Source organism: Dicentrarchus labrax, unplaced genomic scaffold (assembly GCF_905237075.1).
Source record: "Dicentrarchus labrax unplaced genomic scaffold, dlabrax2021, whole genome shotgun sequence".
Lineage (NCBI taxonomy): Eukaryota > Metazoa > Chordata > Actinopteri > Moronidae > Dicentrarchus > Dicentrarchus labrax.
In genome coordinates, this window is record NW_026136710.1 from 18,652,568 (window position 1) to 18,668,469 (window position 15,902).

Here is a 15,902-nt window from a genome sequence, read left to right on the forward strand (position 1 = left end):
GCCCTGTGAAGGCCTGTTTATTTCACTGAGGTTTCTAAGATCTGTACAAAGTAAATTAGTCCGGCCAGCCATAGCTTGTCATGGAGAAGGTCAAATAAATCCCTGTCCTCCTTCTCTGGGAGGGCCCCTATGCCCTCCCTCAGTCCCATCAGTGTGTCCATGACCTTCCTGCTGAATATCCACTTAAGCACACAGAAGAACAACCGGTGCTCTGCCTCCCATCTTCTTATCTAAATATGGCCCCTGATACAGAAATACTGTGTAGATACCAAATCCTCAGTTTTTCTAAGTTGTATTTAGAGGCAGAAGTCCCACAGGGTTCAGTAAAGAAAATATTATTTTGGCTATTTATTGTTCCTGCACACACAGCTATTGCACCAACATAATTGCAGTAGCGAAGGTTCATGGCCACTGAAGAACTGTAGTTTCTTTTTTTGGAAATGCAAAACAATTTTCTGAGAAAAAACATTATATACAATGTTTAATTTCAGTTAGACTTTAAAAACAGGCTAGACAAAAATAAGACGAATAAGTCTTTCACTATTTCTAATCTTCCTTTTCTGGCCATAAAGAGGAAAGGCCAAGTTACAAACTTTACAAATAATTACAGTATACAATAACTCTTTCATTGTAAATGGTAATTAGACTACTGTATAGCACACTAAATACTCAAGCGCTTTTAAACTACATGCCCCTACATACTTTGTTTTCTCATCTTTAATGATGACAAATGTTATGATATATTTTGTTATCATATCTAATAGTATAATATCATTATGACCACATAAGTTCTTATCTAAACCCTCATGACGCTGTTCAAGTCATAATCTCAAAACCAAACAGTTTATCTTAGTGTGATGCTTTTTAGCAGTGCAGTACTTCATGAAACGCAGTTTCTCCGTGTGAAGGATAAAGTTGTAAAACGTTTCCAAATTACCTCTAGCTTCAATTTTTACATTTAAATTGACAACCTAGAAAATGTCCCTACCAAATTCACAGAAACATTCACCACTAGCAGAGAGATTACAGCTTTATAGTGATTTGGATGGTTGTAGCATTTTTGCAGTCTAATATCTTCTCAGCCACAGAATCTCTGATTGCCTTCCATAGTGTGGGGTTGGTTAAGGCCACAAGTCTTTATTACTTTTTATCTTCATCAAAACTGGCCACAAAAAGCCACTATGGACTTCTGGCTGCTGAAGTGCTAGTTAACAGTGTGTCATACCTCATGCTGAGATACTTACTGCTCCTGCACTTGCTGACACACTTCGGTGCCATAAATGCTAACACAACAGAATATAGCGGTGAGTACGACTGACGTCTTCATGACACGATGAGCCAATTATTGTAAATTTAGCACCCTCGTTATCATGGACTGACTTACTCGTCCACTGCCAAAGCCCTGTTGTCTGAACCATCTGTGTGCTGCCTCGAAAGAACGTCTCACTTTGTGCTCCCGCTGTGGGTGTTCTGTAACAAGGTGTCTTTTTTAGTTTATTACACAATGAAACTCTAATTGCTTAAAAATATCTTCACAAATCACATATTGTAGCTGTTTTTGTGTTTAGCCCAAAAACACTGTCAAAACATAGAGAGGAATTTCTTTTCATAATGTTTTCAAGCTGAAATGTTGAAATACAAATTTGGGATGTCATTCTAGCCCTGACCCCCTTTGCTGAACAGCAGTAAAGATCTATCTTTTCCTGTTGATCCAAAAGTTGTTCTTGTTAGTTATGTCCTGTTGGAGTCAGGTGTCATGTGTTAATTAGCCCCTCCTCTTTCTGTATTGAGTTTTAATGGCCTTTTAATCAACTACAACTCTGCGTAAAGCTGTATGATGACTGACTGTATTCAGAGGACAATTTCCAGTCAAAGTCTGATTTCCTGGTTTTCCATTACCTACTGTACAGTAATATCTAATGATTCATCAAGTTTCAGGGATTAGGTTTTTCATCTGATTCCAAAGTGGCACTGGCAGGACTAAAGAGAGTTTAATTTCTAAGCTCGAAAGCAAGTCTCAACACTGGGCTCACCATTTTGCAGACATTATTGCAAGTTTATTTCTTTTGCGTTTTGTGTGAGGGAAGTTTCTAATAAGGGCATTTATCCCTCCCACAGACTCAGCTTCCTTTCCATCACGTCATAATTGGGACTGTGATTGCTCAAGGACATTCTTGAACATAGCCTTGAAGAAACCTGGTGCTCAATTTTATTAGTGGTTCCTGGTTTAATCCTGTAGCACTACACCGTATGAATTATCTTCCAGTGGTGCCAAATGGCTTTTGTCCCTGTTTCAGCCAGCAGAGCAGTGCCAGCTATAGTGCAGACGAGGACAGCCGTTGGAAACTTGACTTGTAGACATTTTACAAACTTACTTACTTGCACTAGACTGGTCTTGCACTGGCAACTGGTCTTTGTACCTATCTGATGGCCTTAGCTGTGATGTAATGCGGACTGGCATCTGTAATCTTTTCTGTTTGACATACTGTAAGTTATGGACAAGTGCAAATCCTACCAGTGATATGCAGTCTGAAAAACAGAAGTGATAGACAAACAAAAAAAAAGGGATGTTGGATAAACGCAAATGACAAAAGTGATGGACAAACTCAGACAGCAGGAGGGATGAACTGCAGGAAATGACTGAACTCATCAATGAATGCAAACGACAATGGACGGGATTTCTCAATAAACAGCATGTCAGACAGGTGTGAACACAACTGAAAGGTAACACAGCGCATTCATTAACAACCAGTGAAATATAACACACAACAAGACAATATACAAAAGCAAAGAAATGTGTCAACACAGGTGAAAATCAATGTATGGTATAAAATAAGAAATCATATGCTGGCACAAATTAAACTCAATAGATCTCAGCACACCAGACCGATTGCGTTCACTTTTTATCTAATTTGTTGTTTGGCCAACACAGTCGACCCTACTAACCCATTTGTAATCAATTTTGACTAATGGAATAATCCATTTGCCTGAAACAGTGAACATTCATTGTGTAAAATAGCCTATTGGCAGCTGTATTTGCAGGTAAAAACAGACAATTTACATTGTAATTGTCATAGAGTATACTCCAGGCCTTAGGCTAAGCATTAACAAAATCTCACTGAAATCTTCGAAAATGTTAGGTTATGATGCATTTTCATCCCTAGACTAGCAATTATAAAGTGTGAGGCAACAAGCAAGCTGTGCCTTTGTGCAGTCCTACAGGACGTTTTGCTTGTTCTTAGGGTCTTTATGACAGCTCCCGCTGACAGCACAGTGCTTCTATTTTTCTGTCACATTGGCATCGCTTAGTTTACATCTGCCATTCCTATCTTTGAAGTGTTTTGTCTGTGGAAAGTATAGGTGTGCTGTTTTGTATAAAGCCAGTAGCAACCCAAAAATTCTATTTCATTAAACAGTGTGGATATCACAGGCAATGTCATATGACATGTCAAGGACAATCTCTTCACTCATGGTCCTCATCTCCTGTCGGCAGCATTTTGAGGGATCTGGAAGACAGCGAATCAACAGGTGTAATATGGAGATTGTGCGGACATGTGATGTTGTGCAGCTGCTCCGAATGAAATGAACAGCTGCAGGCAGCTTCCATCTCATCTGATTGAGGGCAAACTGTCATGGGAGTGACAAGTCACAAAGGATCACAGTAACACCTTAAGCTGGGAACAGATCTTAGGATTATTGCAATCTGTGAATACCAAACACCCCTCATATGTTATATTTATTTTCACCGTACAGATTTTATTTTAGTCTTGAGAGCACATGTTGACGAAATACTCAAGTGCACAGAAACAGATATTCATCAAAGCCTGCCATGTTCATTTATAAAATAATTAACTTTTAATAATTAATTCAAAGTTAATTTACTGAAATATTGATGGAAATAAACAAGCTGTGAAAAAGCAACATGTTTTAGCTTTTAAGTGCAAAGTGGTCAAAAGGAGAAGGTCAGTGTAGCTGGTTGGACATGCACTGGAGAGCGGTATGTGTGATCTGTGTTTTGTGTGTTGCTAAAAAAAGACAGTAATTCAGGCAGTCATTCCCTACCTTTTTGACCCCTTAAAATGAAATACTGCCTTAATGCCTTAGTGTGGAGACGGGTTCAACCAAGTTTAACCAAGGAGTGTATTTTTTTCTTTCAAAGGCTCCCAAAAAGGTGAAAGTATCCAGCATTTCAAAAGAAAAAGGCAAAACCACTAACAAATTCAGCAGACAGACACACTTAGACATACTTACATAGAGAAGCATTTACCAACTCACACTGCTGGAGCATTCAGATCCTATACTTAAGTAAAAGTAGCAAAACCACACTGTGAAAATACTCCACAAGTAAAAGGCCTGCATTCAAAACCTTACTTAAATAGAAAGATAAGTATTATTATATCATTAAATGTATTTAAAGGACCATTGCATTGTCACCATTTGCTTACAGCTCAGCATTCCAAGCATATAGGAGAAACTACGGTCGCTGCAAAATGTATGAAAAATACATAATATGTTTCCTACAAAATGTATTTTCTAATGCAAATTTTAAAGAGGATCATTGACAGTATATATAATGGACAGAGCTTCGATGTATGTAAAGTGAACCCAGTGCCAGTGTCTTGAAACCTGCATTCTATGTTAAGGCCAGCAGGGGGAGCTCCATTGGCTGCAATAACACACTGATACCATTCACTCTAAGGGAGAAATGACCCGACTTCTCTCCTGATTTATTAGCTCAACAAATAGTTACCTAATGAGTTTATGGTCTCAATCGCTAATCTTCTACCCTACATTATGATGTTCATTTAGTAAATTATGATCAAATGTAGATTAAAATAGATAATGTTTTTGGCCATGGCTACCTTATGATTGACAGGTCACTATCAGTGAGTCTGTCCAGCACAGTGCACGAAACTCCGATCAAACTGTCAATTTTAGTGTACTGTTTAGCTGGTATACAACATTTTGTGTAACCAGGTGAGCTGCCACTGTTTCCTGCTACAGACGAGTCGTAACTGCACAGCCAATGAGCGCAGCTCAACTTGCAGTATGTCACCTCCGCTGGCTCTGTCTAACTGTCATGGTGACGGCCAACACGCCAAACTTTAGGCTTCAAAAAAGTGCTCCACAAACCAATGGGTGGCATCGTGATAGGTTAACACCTGGGTTGGATAGAGAGGCAACATAAAGGAGACTTTTGACTCATTTTGTGTTGATTCTGGCAGCCCTTGTGGACAAAAGCAGTAGTGTTTCCACCGCCTCGTTTCATTGATTTTGAGCACAAACTGTCTGACCCTGTCCGACCTAGGTGACAAGCATTAAGAATAACTTTATAGAAATAGCCAATCTTCTCGCTGATGGTCTTGTTTGTTTGAAGGTCATATCGAGGCATCAGTAATAGATTGAGATTGTTTCATAAACAGTTCAAAACTTATTACAGTATGTTTAGAGGTCAGTGAATTTGTAAGCACGTGGTGAACTTCTGCTGAGCTGTGGGTTCTGCACTGAAGCCTGGATGACAGTTTTAAGTATTATTAATGATCCTATCAACACCTGTGATGATGTTGGCCTCAATTCCAAACATTTTTCAAATAATTTTAATGACAATGACAGTGACTAGATCAGAAGGGAAATTATCACATCCTTAAACAACGGAGGACGTAAGATTGTATCTCCTGAAAGTCAACCCTAACTGGCCCAGACTGGAATGGACCTGGTTCAGTTGGTTCAATTGATCATGATGCCTCAGTTACTCATAATCAGCCCAACTACTGCAGGCATTTTTTCTGTAACTACACTGGAAAAGCAACATCATACTATCACTACCACGAAGCCATTAAGACAAATATTGTAAATTAATATCTATAATAATAAAATATTATAATGTAAAATGTTATAGTTATATTAGGATTAGCTACCTTGGGTGAAGTATTCTGTTTGAAGAAGAAACAGCAGTCAGTTCCCCTTGCTGTTCTTCTGTATTATGGTCTGACAGTGCTATAATTAAACAGACACATTCGCCTGTTTGCCTGCTGTAATTATTGAGGAAGTGTGAAAATGCCCACTCAACTTCCCTGGTAGTATAGGTATTTATGAGTAATCGAATTTGCTCTTTCTTTGCTTTTTTAAATTTTATTTGTGGTGTGTGGTTGTCTGCTGGAGGGTGGTCCATGTTAGAAACGTATAACTTCAAATTCATGATGTGAAAATTACAGGCTAAATAACCCTTTTCATAATTTGCCTTTTCAATTCTTGAATTACTTCATAAACCAAGAGAGCTTCACAGTGATTTTGAGAACAACAAAGAGGTTTTGTGAGGCACCACATAAAGCACAGTAACTGATGAGCACTGCCTGGAGAGGCTTATTATGCATCACTGTAATGGAAAAAAGTCAGTAATCATGCTAAAAGTAGTAATGATGGTTATATTTCACTAATCCTCAAAGCCTTTTTAGTTTGTGGAGCTATAGAGTTGACATATAACATTTACGCCAAGTGTTAATATAAATGGTGCTTGTCACTTAGGGCATTATTGCTATTTAAATGAAAAGTGGTTATGAGTGTGTCTGTGTGTGTGTGTTTACTGGCTTTAATAGGCTCTGAACATCTCATCCAATAAGAACCAAGCGTATATTTTTAATATGCCAGTAAGAAGTGCTTAGCTGCTGACTTGGTTAAACTACTTCAAATTGAATACAGTCCATCTCCAATAGTGATCCATGATAATCACGCCCCGTCACGATCTCTATCCAAATGAGATGAAAAGGAGCTGTGTCATCTGAAGCCAACAAAAATGAAAAGCATAATCTTTTAAAACCATCCAGCGCCAACTGTTTCTCGCTGTGTACATCTAATTTGTTATATAGTTTGAAAATAAACTTTGGTGATTCATTTTATATGCCAGTGAGCACCTAGGTTCTCCAAAATAGCCCCATTTTTCAAAGGGTTTGGATCAACAAAGTTCCATTGATTTTGAAAGTATTTGTGTATGCAAAACATCCAAAATCAGCTAGGGGAATACCAATCAGTTTAAGTATTCATGTTACTTCTCTAGTGTGGGAGAGGCCAATCGATGTTTGTGAACACCTTTTATTCCAGTGTCTGATAAACAGTGTAATGTAAATAACCTGTAAGTAACCAAAGTTGAAAAATGTGAGGATGGGCAAGATGAAAATGGTTCAGGTTTATTTATTAATAGAAAAATGAATTGCATACAGTGCTGCCCTGTTAGGCTTTAAACTATGATTTACATAGGAAAAATAGATTATAAGTTTGAAGAGGCAGTGAAAGACCAATAGAGTTTACAGATATATCAAGCGAAGAAGCTTATTTTACTGTACATGAATTCTTAAAACATTTTATAATGTTGCATTTTGATTTGAAACGATGGAAACCCTGATTCAGGGATTGCATATAAGTAGTTTTTATTCAACAACTGTCTGAAGTTTTACATGACACACAAATACACAAAACCTAATACACTTATAGTTTTCTTTCAATAAAAAAAACATTTTAATCTATAAATGTGACAATAAAAAACATAACTTTATGTTAACAAAAACATGACAAAAGTAAGACAGTATGTAAAAACTATAATTCTTTGCTCCTAATAACAAAACATGCCCAATAATTGACATGTGTTTTCATCTTGATGAGCTCTTCTGTGTCATTATATTGTCATTGTTGTAAACATTATTGCAACCTTGGCTGCAAGTTTGAGAAAGTTCACAAAAACTCATTAAAAACAGTTAGAACAACGTAAATTAATTTACAAAAGCAGTACACAACAGTACACACAAATATATATTTGATTTTAATAATATTAATCTGCATATGTCATTAGGTTTTTAATAATGAGTCTCTCTTTCCATAGCTTAAAGGGTTAACCTTTAATTAGTTAATGAAAATAGAGCTTTGAAAGTTTGAAATCAGTCAAATACATTGCTCAGGAAGTAAAAACCTCAAAAGTGCTGCACAATGTCAACAGGTTCAATTATCTGTTTTGTGAGAGTGTATTCTCATGGACAAACCATCAATTATAATAAGGTCATCAATGCTGGATGAACACGTTATGTAATCAATGAGAGAATAAGAAACACTTACTGCAAGGTTTTTGCCCTTGGGATAACAAGAACACAGATGTTTTTCAAAAAGTAAGTCTCTTGGGCAAACACCTAATTAAAGTGAAATAGGGGTTAAGAAAGATTCTGCTGCACTATAAAACCAATACAACAGAAGAAAAGTCATTCTCTCCCAGATGCTGTTATTCTACACTCTGCTGGGAGGCTTTCGGTGAGGTAATTAACTTCGCTGACATGTTGTGAATTCTCGCCTCTCAGACTGAATGCTGGATGTGCAGATAGACTGATTGAAAAACTCCCATTTAGGTTTCAATCTTTAAATTATCCACGTCCGACCATATTTCTGTGGTAATATTGCTGATAATCGCACTAATTTTACACTTGGCAGGAGATAATAGTCGCAGCTTATCCTCTGCAACAAGCACTAATTGCCATTCTCATTCTTTCTGTCATGCAAAATAAAATACCTGCTGCAGTCCACTTGAAGATGGAAAAAACAAAAAAATATTTATGTCTGCAAGGTTAAATGAAACATAAACGCCCTTATCACAGTGGAACACAATATAAATATGTCACTGCACTGCAGCTTGACACCGATCGTGCGCATTTCATGTATTACATTTTCTATGTTGTAGTAAGCCCTCACAATTTGATGTTTCATGCATCCCACAGTGTAGCAATTTTGGGTTTTTTGCTTTTTTTCAGTCTTTGTTAGAGATCCTAAATCTCTCATAAGCGGACAGTTGGAGCTGCAATTCATAATTTAATGATCAAAATCACAGTGAAAAACACCCCCCATATAAGATTGTTTGTTTTACTCAACAGTACCAAACCAGCAAATCTTAATATTTGATAAGGTGTGAATTTGGCCTTTCTGCTTGTTAAATAACTTATCTGATTCACTATTGCAATTTCTGTCAATTTTCTGTTGGTGAACTTTCATTGTCACAGCAGGAGTCATAATTAAATGAGTGGATTTCATTGTGACTAATTCCTGAGTTTTAGCTGAATGAACAAAGGTGTAAACTCATCTAACTTGCTTGTCACACCAAGTTTCCATTGAGGAGAAAAGTACAGATTGTCAGCTTTTAATTGAGCGCATGCTTTGGCCTCAAGGTAAAACGACTGAAGAACACTTTTAGTGCCTGTCAGTAAACGTGCTTTCAGGTGGGCAAATGATAATGGAACAAATTTTCATTCTAGGAGAGTTTGACTTCAGAATGACTTAAAACAACATGACTTTCTGAACTTTTCCTGAAGTTATAATCCTTCAGATTTTTGTGAAATCCAACTGTTTTTGATACCATTAAGAATAAGAATTGTTTTAGTACAAGCCATTGAATGTTTTTACATTTTGTTATTTCCTCTCTAATTAATTGGTTTTGATTGTTAGTGGCGGAGTCCACCATTTGAATTGCCTTCAAATGCATGAACCATTCACAGGGAATAATACATGTATGTAATCCAGTATTGCTATTTTTCATTTTAATTAATGGATATAAACCTCACAGTTTACTGTTCACTCACTACAGCCGTATCAACTATTTCCGACAAAGACCTTTGGAGTGTGTGTCTTTCATAAGTCCCTTTTGGAACCACGGTAAGCTTTCTCATTTCCTGCACTTATGCTATCCGCTAGGCTCGTCTATCTAGAAAATGTAGAAACTTTAAAAGATGGTTAAAGGATAAAAGCGAGATACATAGGCTAGTCTATATTCACGTCATTAGTTAGCTAATGTAAGCAAAATGTTAGCTAACTAGCCACCGATCTTATTTGTCTAATGACCGATGTAGATTAGCTAGCTAGCATTTTGCTAACATTGGCTAACTTAATATGTACACGGGAAAGGAGAAGGTTGACCGAGGCTTGCTCAACTCTTATTGGAGCAGAGAGCAAAACGAGGCGGGACATAGGAAGGTTCCATTCTGTAAATGCACTTGCTGTTACCACAGTAACCACATATGTCACTAAATTAACCAGGACAGAAAGGTTATGCATTATAACTTCAATAGTCACAAGTTATAGTTTGTGTTAAGCATACTGGACTACATAGAGTACATAGCCTGCTCCATGAACAAAGGAGTAAAATAAAGGTATAATTGATGACTTTAAACCATTAGCTTACACACCCCATATAGCATCATACCTCCAGTTGTATGCACCTTCGCTATCTAAAGCTCATATAAAGCCGTCATTGTGTCACTTCTTGTATAGAAAGGCTCAGTAAAGGAATCACAGGATGAACTGAAACGTCTTCAATGTAAAATATCTCTTTACAAACAGCCAGTCGGTTGTGGTTGACAGCTAAAGAAAAAAGGCCTGAATGCCAGTGAATATACAGCTGTTAAATTCAAACCATGAACGTTCACTGGAAAACAAAAAATGTTACCTGTCAGTATGAATTGCTGTTTTGTCGTGTGAATGCTATGAGTGTTCGCCTTTGAAATAAGCTGTTGAAATACCCATGCCCAGGCTGCGCTTGCACACGCTCATTACTGCTTTCTTTGTTTACTCTCAGCATTGTGAAAACTCTGCTCTTCAGCCGCAGACAAGAAATATGTGTTTGTCCCACCCTGTAATCTCTCATGTCAAAGTGATATAAAAGTCTAAATAAATGAAATTGCAGAGCATTAAAAAAGATGACTGTGATATTACCTCCGATCATTTTCTCAGGATGGGGGTTGTCTGGTGCTGCAGTACTAATACCATTAGTTTAATTGGAAGCTGGTTCAGATGTAAGACAAGTATTTTATCAGTCAATGAAGTCAGCTGCCCACTCAGTGTCAAAAGAGCAGAATCAAGCTGTATATCTGTACACCATCACAGATTGCTCTGGTTTACAATGTGTAAATGGAGCAGAGTGAAGAGAGAGTGGAGTAACTATCCCTGACGCTTTGACAAACACTCAACATTTGCTTTCAGCTACAAATGTATTAAAAAAAACTAAATGTACCTGTTAGATCTGACAAATTCAATTAAACAGACACTTGAATTACTACAATAATAATAAGAAGAAATTTCTTAATTTTACCAAAAGGACATGTTGATTCTGGTCGGCTTTTTGACCACCTACATTGTTATTGAACAGGAGAATGCTACAAACTACAGAACGACTTCATTATTTGCATTTTGATTCTGCTTGCAAAACCAAACTTTTGAGCAGAAAAGGCAGTTTTAATGCACAATAATATTATAAACTATTTGCACAGAGCAAAAATTATTTAGTGTCAATCCTCTTTAAAGGGCTCGAAAACCTATTTTCTTATCAGCATCTTATTGGGAGTCAAATTTACAAAAGTTTTCATTATTCTACTACTTTTCTCTGTACTCTTCTCACTGGTTTGAAACCAGCATGACTCAGTTGGTTAATCACATCCTTCTGTACACCAGAATCTGTTGACAGTTGGTGGTTCTGACTGGGTTTTTTTTCACTGTCAGTGAAATCTAATCAAACCACACCCACACAGTCCTGATAAGTGTTATTAAGAGTTCCAGTCTTAACAGATAATAAATTACAATAATGATAATAACAGAAGGGTTTTTTTTAACATTGTTTCTTTTTAGTCATGAATATTTAATCGAGAAATACTTAAGGTCCACTGTGTAGGATTTAGTGGCATCTAGCGGTGTAGTTGCAGATCGCAACTCCGTCGCTTCACCCTCCTCTTTTAAGCACGGAGGAGAAACTACAGTGGCTGTGAAACATGCAAAACATGAATGCCCCTATTTAGAGATAGTGTTTGGTTTATCCCTTCAGGGCTACTGTAACAAAAACACAATGATTCCTGTATTCACTAATGAAAACCTATGAATATTTATGTTCCATTTCTGACAATAGAGCCTCCTAAATGTTACACACTGGACCTTTTCTAAGATTTGTTTTCAGCTGATTTAATCTAGGAGTTATCAGTGTTTTAAATTTTCTAAATTGTTTGAAAATCGTTTTATTTTAAAAACACAAGAATGCAGGTGACTTTTGGACTAATAAAATCCACTTTGCAAGTCAAACTTTCTGATCTTTAACAGCTGAGTTTTTTCAGTCACTTAGAGTCTGGCTCATAATCAGCAGGATTTGCAGTTCCCTCTTCTTGCAGAAGAAAAGACAACTTGGAAATGCCAAAAGTTGGGAGATACACTAGAATGTGAATGGAAATAATTTTATCATTTTGGTGGTTTAAAAAAAGATTTTTCCAGTATTTGGAAAAATGCTAGAATCCCATTGATTAAAACACAGAGAATGCAATCTGGGTTTGTTTGGGATTTTAAAGTTATCCAGTATATTGACATTCACTCGAGAGACTCGAGTTACTCACTAATTATGGCGAGGTTTTAACTGTATTGGGGTAACACGAGCGTCATTTGGTTACACTTCAATTTGTTTTTGACATTTAATTTCATAAGACCTTGATTGGTTTCTAGCTTCAAGAGTCACTTCCTGGCATTTGCAAATAATTCATTCACTGCTTAATGGACATAATAAAAGAGTGCTTGCTTTAAAGCTAATCCCTCTAAGTACACACAATAACTGAAAAAAGGTAGCAGTATAACAATCCGCTTTATGAGCCTTCGCTGTTGTCCACGTCTCTTTATGGTGCTATACTCGGCTGTATTCTGAAGTACTGTTTATCCACAGACAGACTATTGGCCAGTAGTCTCTTCTATACAATTTCTGCAACAAGATTTCATGTTTGAATCCTCCGAAGCACTCATCATACAACAATACAGAGGTTCCTGTATGATTCCGCCATGGCTCAATGTAAAATATTTCTCCTCATACTTTTCCCTGTTTGATGTATTGGTAGCACAATATTTGGATTCAATTTCAAAAACGTAAGCAAAAAAGTAGTGCTGACTATAAATCCCCAGAGCAGCACATGGGGTTTGATCATTTATGGACTTGAGGTACAATATGTGTACACCAGAAAATGAAAATGTTCTACAGAAGTGAAACATTGATTTGCAGTTAATGCAGCTTCTATGAGTGAATTTCAATTATAGGATGGATACCCCACAATGCTTTGGTACACTGTGGAGTTCTCAGTTAATTATTTGGTTGACTAATGTGAAGGCCTTGAGCTAGAGCAGCAAGCAAAGCCCCAATTTTCCTTTTTCCTCGATTGTTCACAAAGAAAAGAGAGCATGAGGCATGGGCATGTTTCTCTCAGCAGGTTTAGGGCTGTGCCGGTAGGTGGTGTTCCTGGAAAGTTGCTTGTTTGATCCCCCAGAACTAACAGGAATCTACATTGGGAAGTAGATCTTGGTGAAATCAGTGCTTTTAGGATAATACAGGATATAGACCACATCTAAAATAATCAAATTGACGTTGGATGCAGTGAACTGTGTTCCACTGTCACACTAGAAAAATAATTTGTGCTTACTTGCCAAACAGGTCATGCTGGAAGCAGGGGTGGGATGTACTTACACATAGGTACATATTTAGGTTTTATTTTCTCTAAAAATACAGAGTGTACAGGAGTGTGTTTATTCCAGTGTCTGGATCCTCTCTATTAACGACACTCAGTCTATACAACAGCCTACATAAAAAGCTTTTGAAAGTAGAGGCAGATTTAGGTATATATATATATATATATTGATGATATGAAAGCAGTTTGGAAAACAATAATAGCTAATGATGAAGTTAGTTAGTCAGTAAAGTTTAGCTTGACTTCTTTTTTTTTTAAAACTGTGTCTTGTAGATAAGTAAATGGTTACATAATGACGTTATATCAGATATGCAAATGAGCACATGATGCCATCTAGCGACACATCTGGAACTCTGACGGAACAGGCTTTAGCTACTTTCCACTGATAATAGTTAGCAACACTTTTTCCGGAACCTACATCTTATTTAACACCTAGTCAGATATACTACAACTTTCAGATTATTTCCAGTCTTACAACTTGGATGTTGACAGAAACACTTTCCATGTTGGAAACATAATTACAGTAACTCCCATTTATACTGTAACAAGAGTACCGTATCAAAAGCCACGCAAATTGACTTCCTTCTCCTGCGAGTGAATCCTCTGAACATCTGAATACCACTAAAATGTCTGACCTTGGGTCTGAAACTTTGCTGTTATAAGTACTGATTTGACTGAGCACTCATAATATAAAAACTTCAATAGCTAATTTAGTTAATTTTCAATTTGATTTTAACTCTTAATTTGGACTGCAGCATTTCATAAAACGACAGCATTACTATGCAATTTGATTGTAAGTCTATAAACAATAAAAGTTCATTATCGCCCAGCCCTACGAGGATGTGTTCATTACCTGCTGTTGACGTGCCCTCAAACAAGACGTTAAACCACTCAACTGGTGCGGCTTATCAGCACCACTGTTGGCTCCCAAGTGTCAATGCAGGAGCAGGTGTTATTGGGGGGAAAAAGGCTGTCATCATTCAGTGAATTGACCCTTGCTAAATTAAAGTCAAAATAAAAGCTAATCTCCCTTTATGTCCATATAAAGAAACAAAACAAGGACAAACCAAGTTGACTGGACCCTCTTCAATTACCGAACATAATTACAGGTCTTGCTTTGGTGAACAAGCAGCCGGGCTGGGGAGAAAACCAAGGCTTTTAATCCTGAATGACTGAATTTTTGGTATCCAAAAATCTACTCAGTATTTTAAGGGCAAAAAAGCAGATAATGATCTCTACTGGGAAATGACGCTTTTAGAAACAGTGTTAAACTAAAGCAGAACCGTACAAGTGGAGCAGAATCACCTTATATATTCTATTTATCTTCCTTATTTGTTGGCATTTCATAAACACCTCTTTTGTTAAACTCAAAGGTGATTGATGATATCTAAAAACGTATTCATCCCCAGCCTAAACCAGTCACTTGATGATGACTGAGATCGTTTTGTGCCTAGTGTGACCACGGAGTCATCCCTGGGTGATGAATGCTTATCAAACTACACATAGAGAACGTGGTGGATGCATGACCACAGTGAAATGCTTTGGTATGGGCAGACTGGCAGACTCTCTCAAAAGAAAATTTCAAGAGCATGGTGGTCACAAAGCAAAACAAACTTTTAAAGCTCTGCATAGTGGTAAAGGTGACTTTGTGTCTCAGTTACTTTTACTGAAAACCATTATTTTTTCCAAGTGATGTTTTAACAAAGAGATCAAGCTAGACCAAAAAGGCTATTCTGTACTTTGGCCTTTTTTGGGGATTTGATAGAGGGAATTCAACTGATCAGACAAAAGCGCTCTCTCTGCCAGATACACTTTTTGTCGCCTTGTGAGGCCAGTCAATAAGTGAAAGGACACACCAGGTGAGATGAGCCGAAGGCTGGCACTGTCAGAACAGCACGGTGTCTGGTTCTGGCTCAGCAGAGCAGCTGCTTTGATGCCCCGAGAGCAAAGAGAGCTGAGTGCAATTTTTCAGTGCCTTAGTGGGGCGTTGCATGCTGGGGAGGCTACAGCACCGAGCAGGCTTCAGTAGATTCAATGAAGGAAGCAGGCCTGTGGGTAAAAAAAAAAGAGACTTGTGATATTATCTTTGACTTTGCTGATATTTTAGTGCAGATGTTATTTCATTAAACGTCTGCACCCCGTTGGTTCGGTCCCATCCATCTGGAACTCCCCCAGATATGAAACACTCTAAAGCTTATATTTAATATTCAACCCTTAAACTGAGAGAAAATTCAGGTTAGCTTGCGAGTTAATTCAGAGGAGCCAAAGAGTGAAAACATGGCTGACCTTTCTCTGAAGATTCCTGAAAATATTGTAACAAATGTCACCTAGATCAGATAAAGAAGTGTTCCAGTAATGGCCTTGTTAAATGTTGCAATACCACGCATGCCACACTGC

General features: G+C 37.4%; 1 protein-coding gene across 2 annotated transcripts in view; it reads right to left on the reverse strand.

The window, feature by feature from the left end:
• Window positions 1–7,172: 7,172 nt before the first annotated feature.
• Window positions 7,173–15,902, reverse strand: part of igsf9a (immunoglobulin superfamily, member 9a) — a 51,560-nt gene continuing 42,830 nt past the window's right edge. For both annotated transcript variants that reach the window (XM_051413449.1, XM_051413448.1), the window contains exon 21: window positions 7,173–15,554. In XM_051413449.1, the coding sequence (XP_051269409.1) occupies window positions 15,391–15,554 (164 nt within the window). In that variant the 3' untranslated portion in view covers window positions 7,173–15,390. The remainder of the gene's footprint in view (window positions 15,555–15,902) is intronic.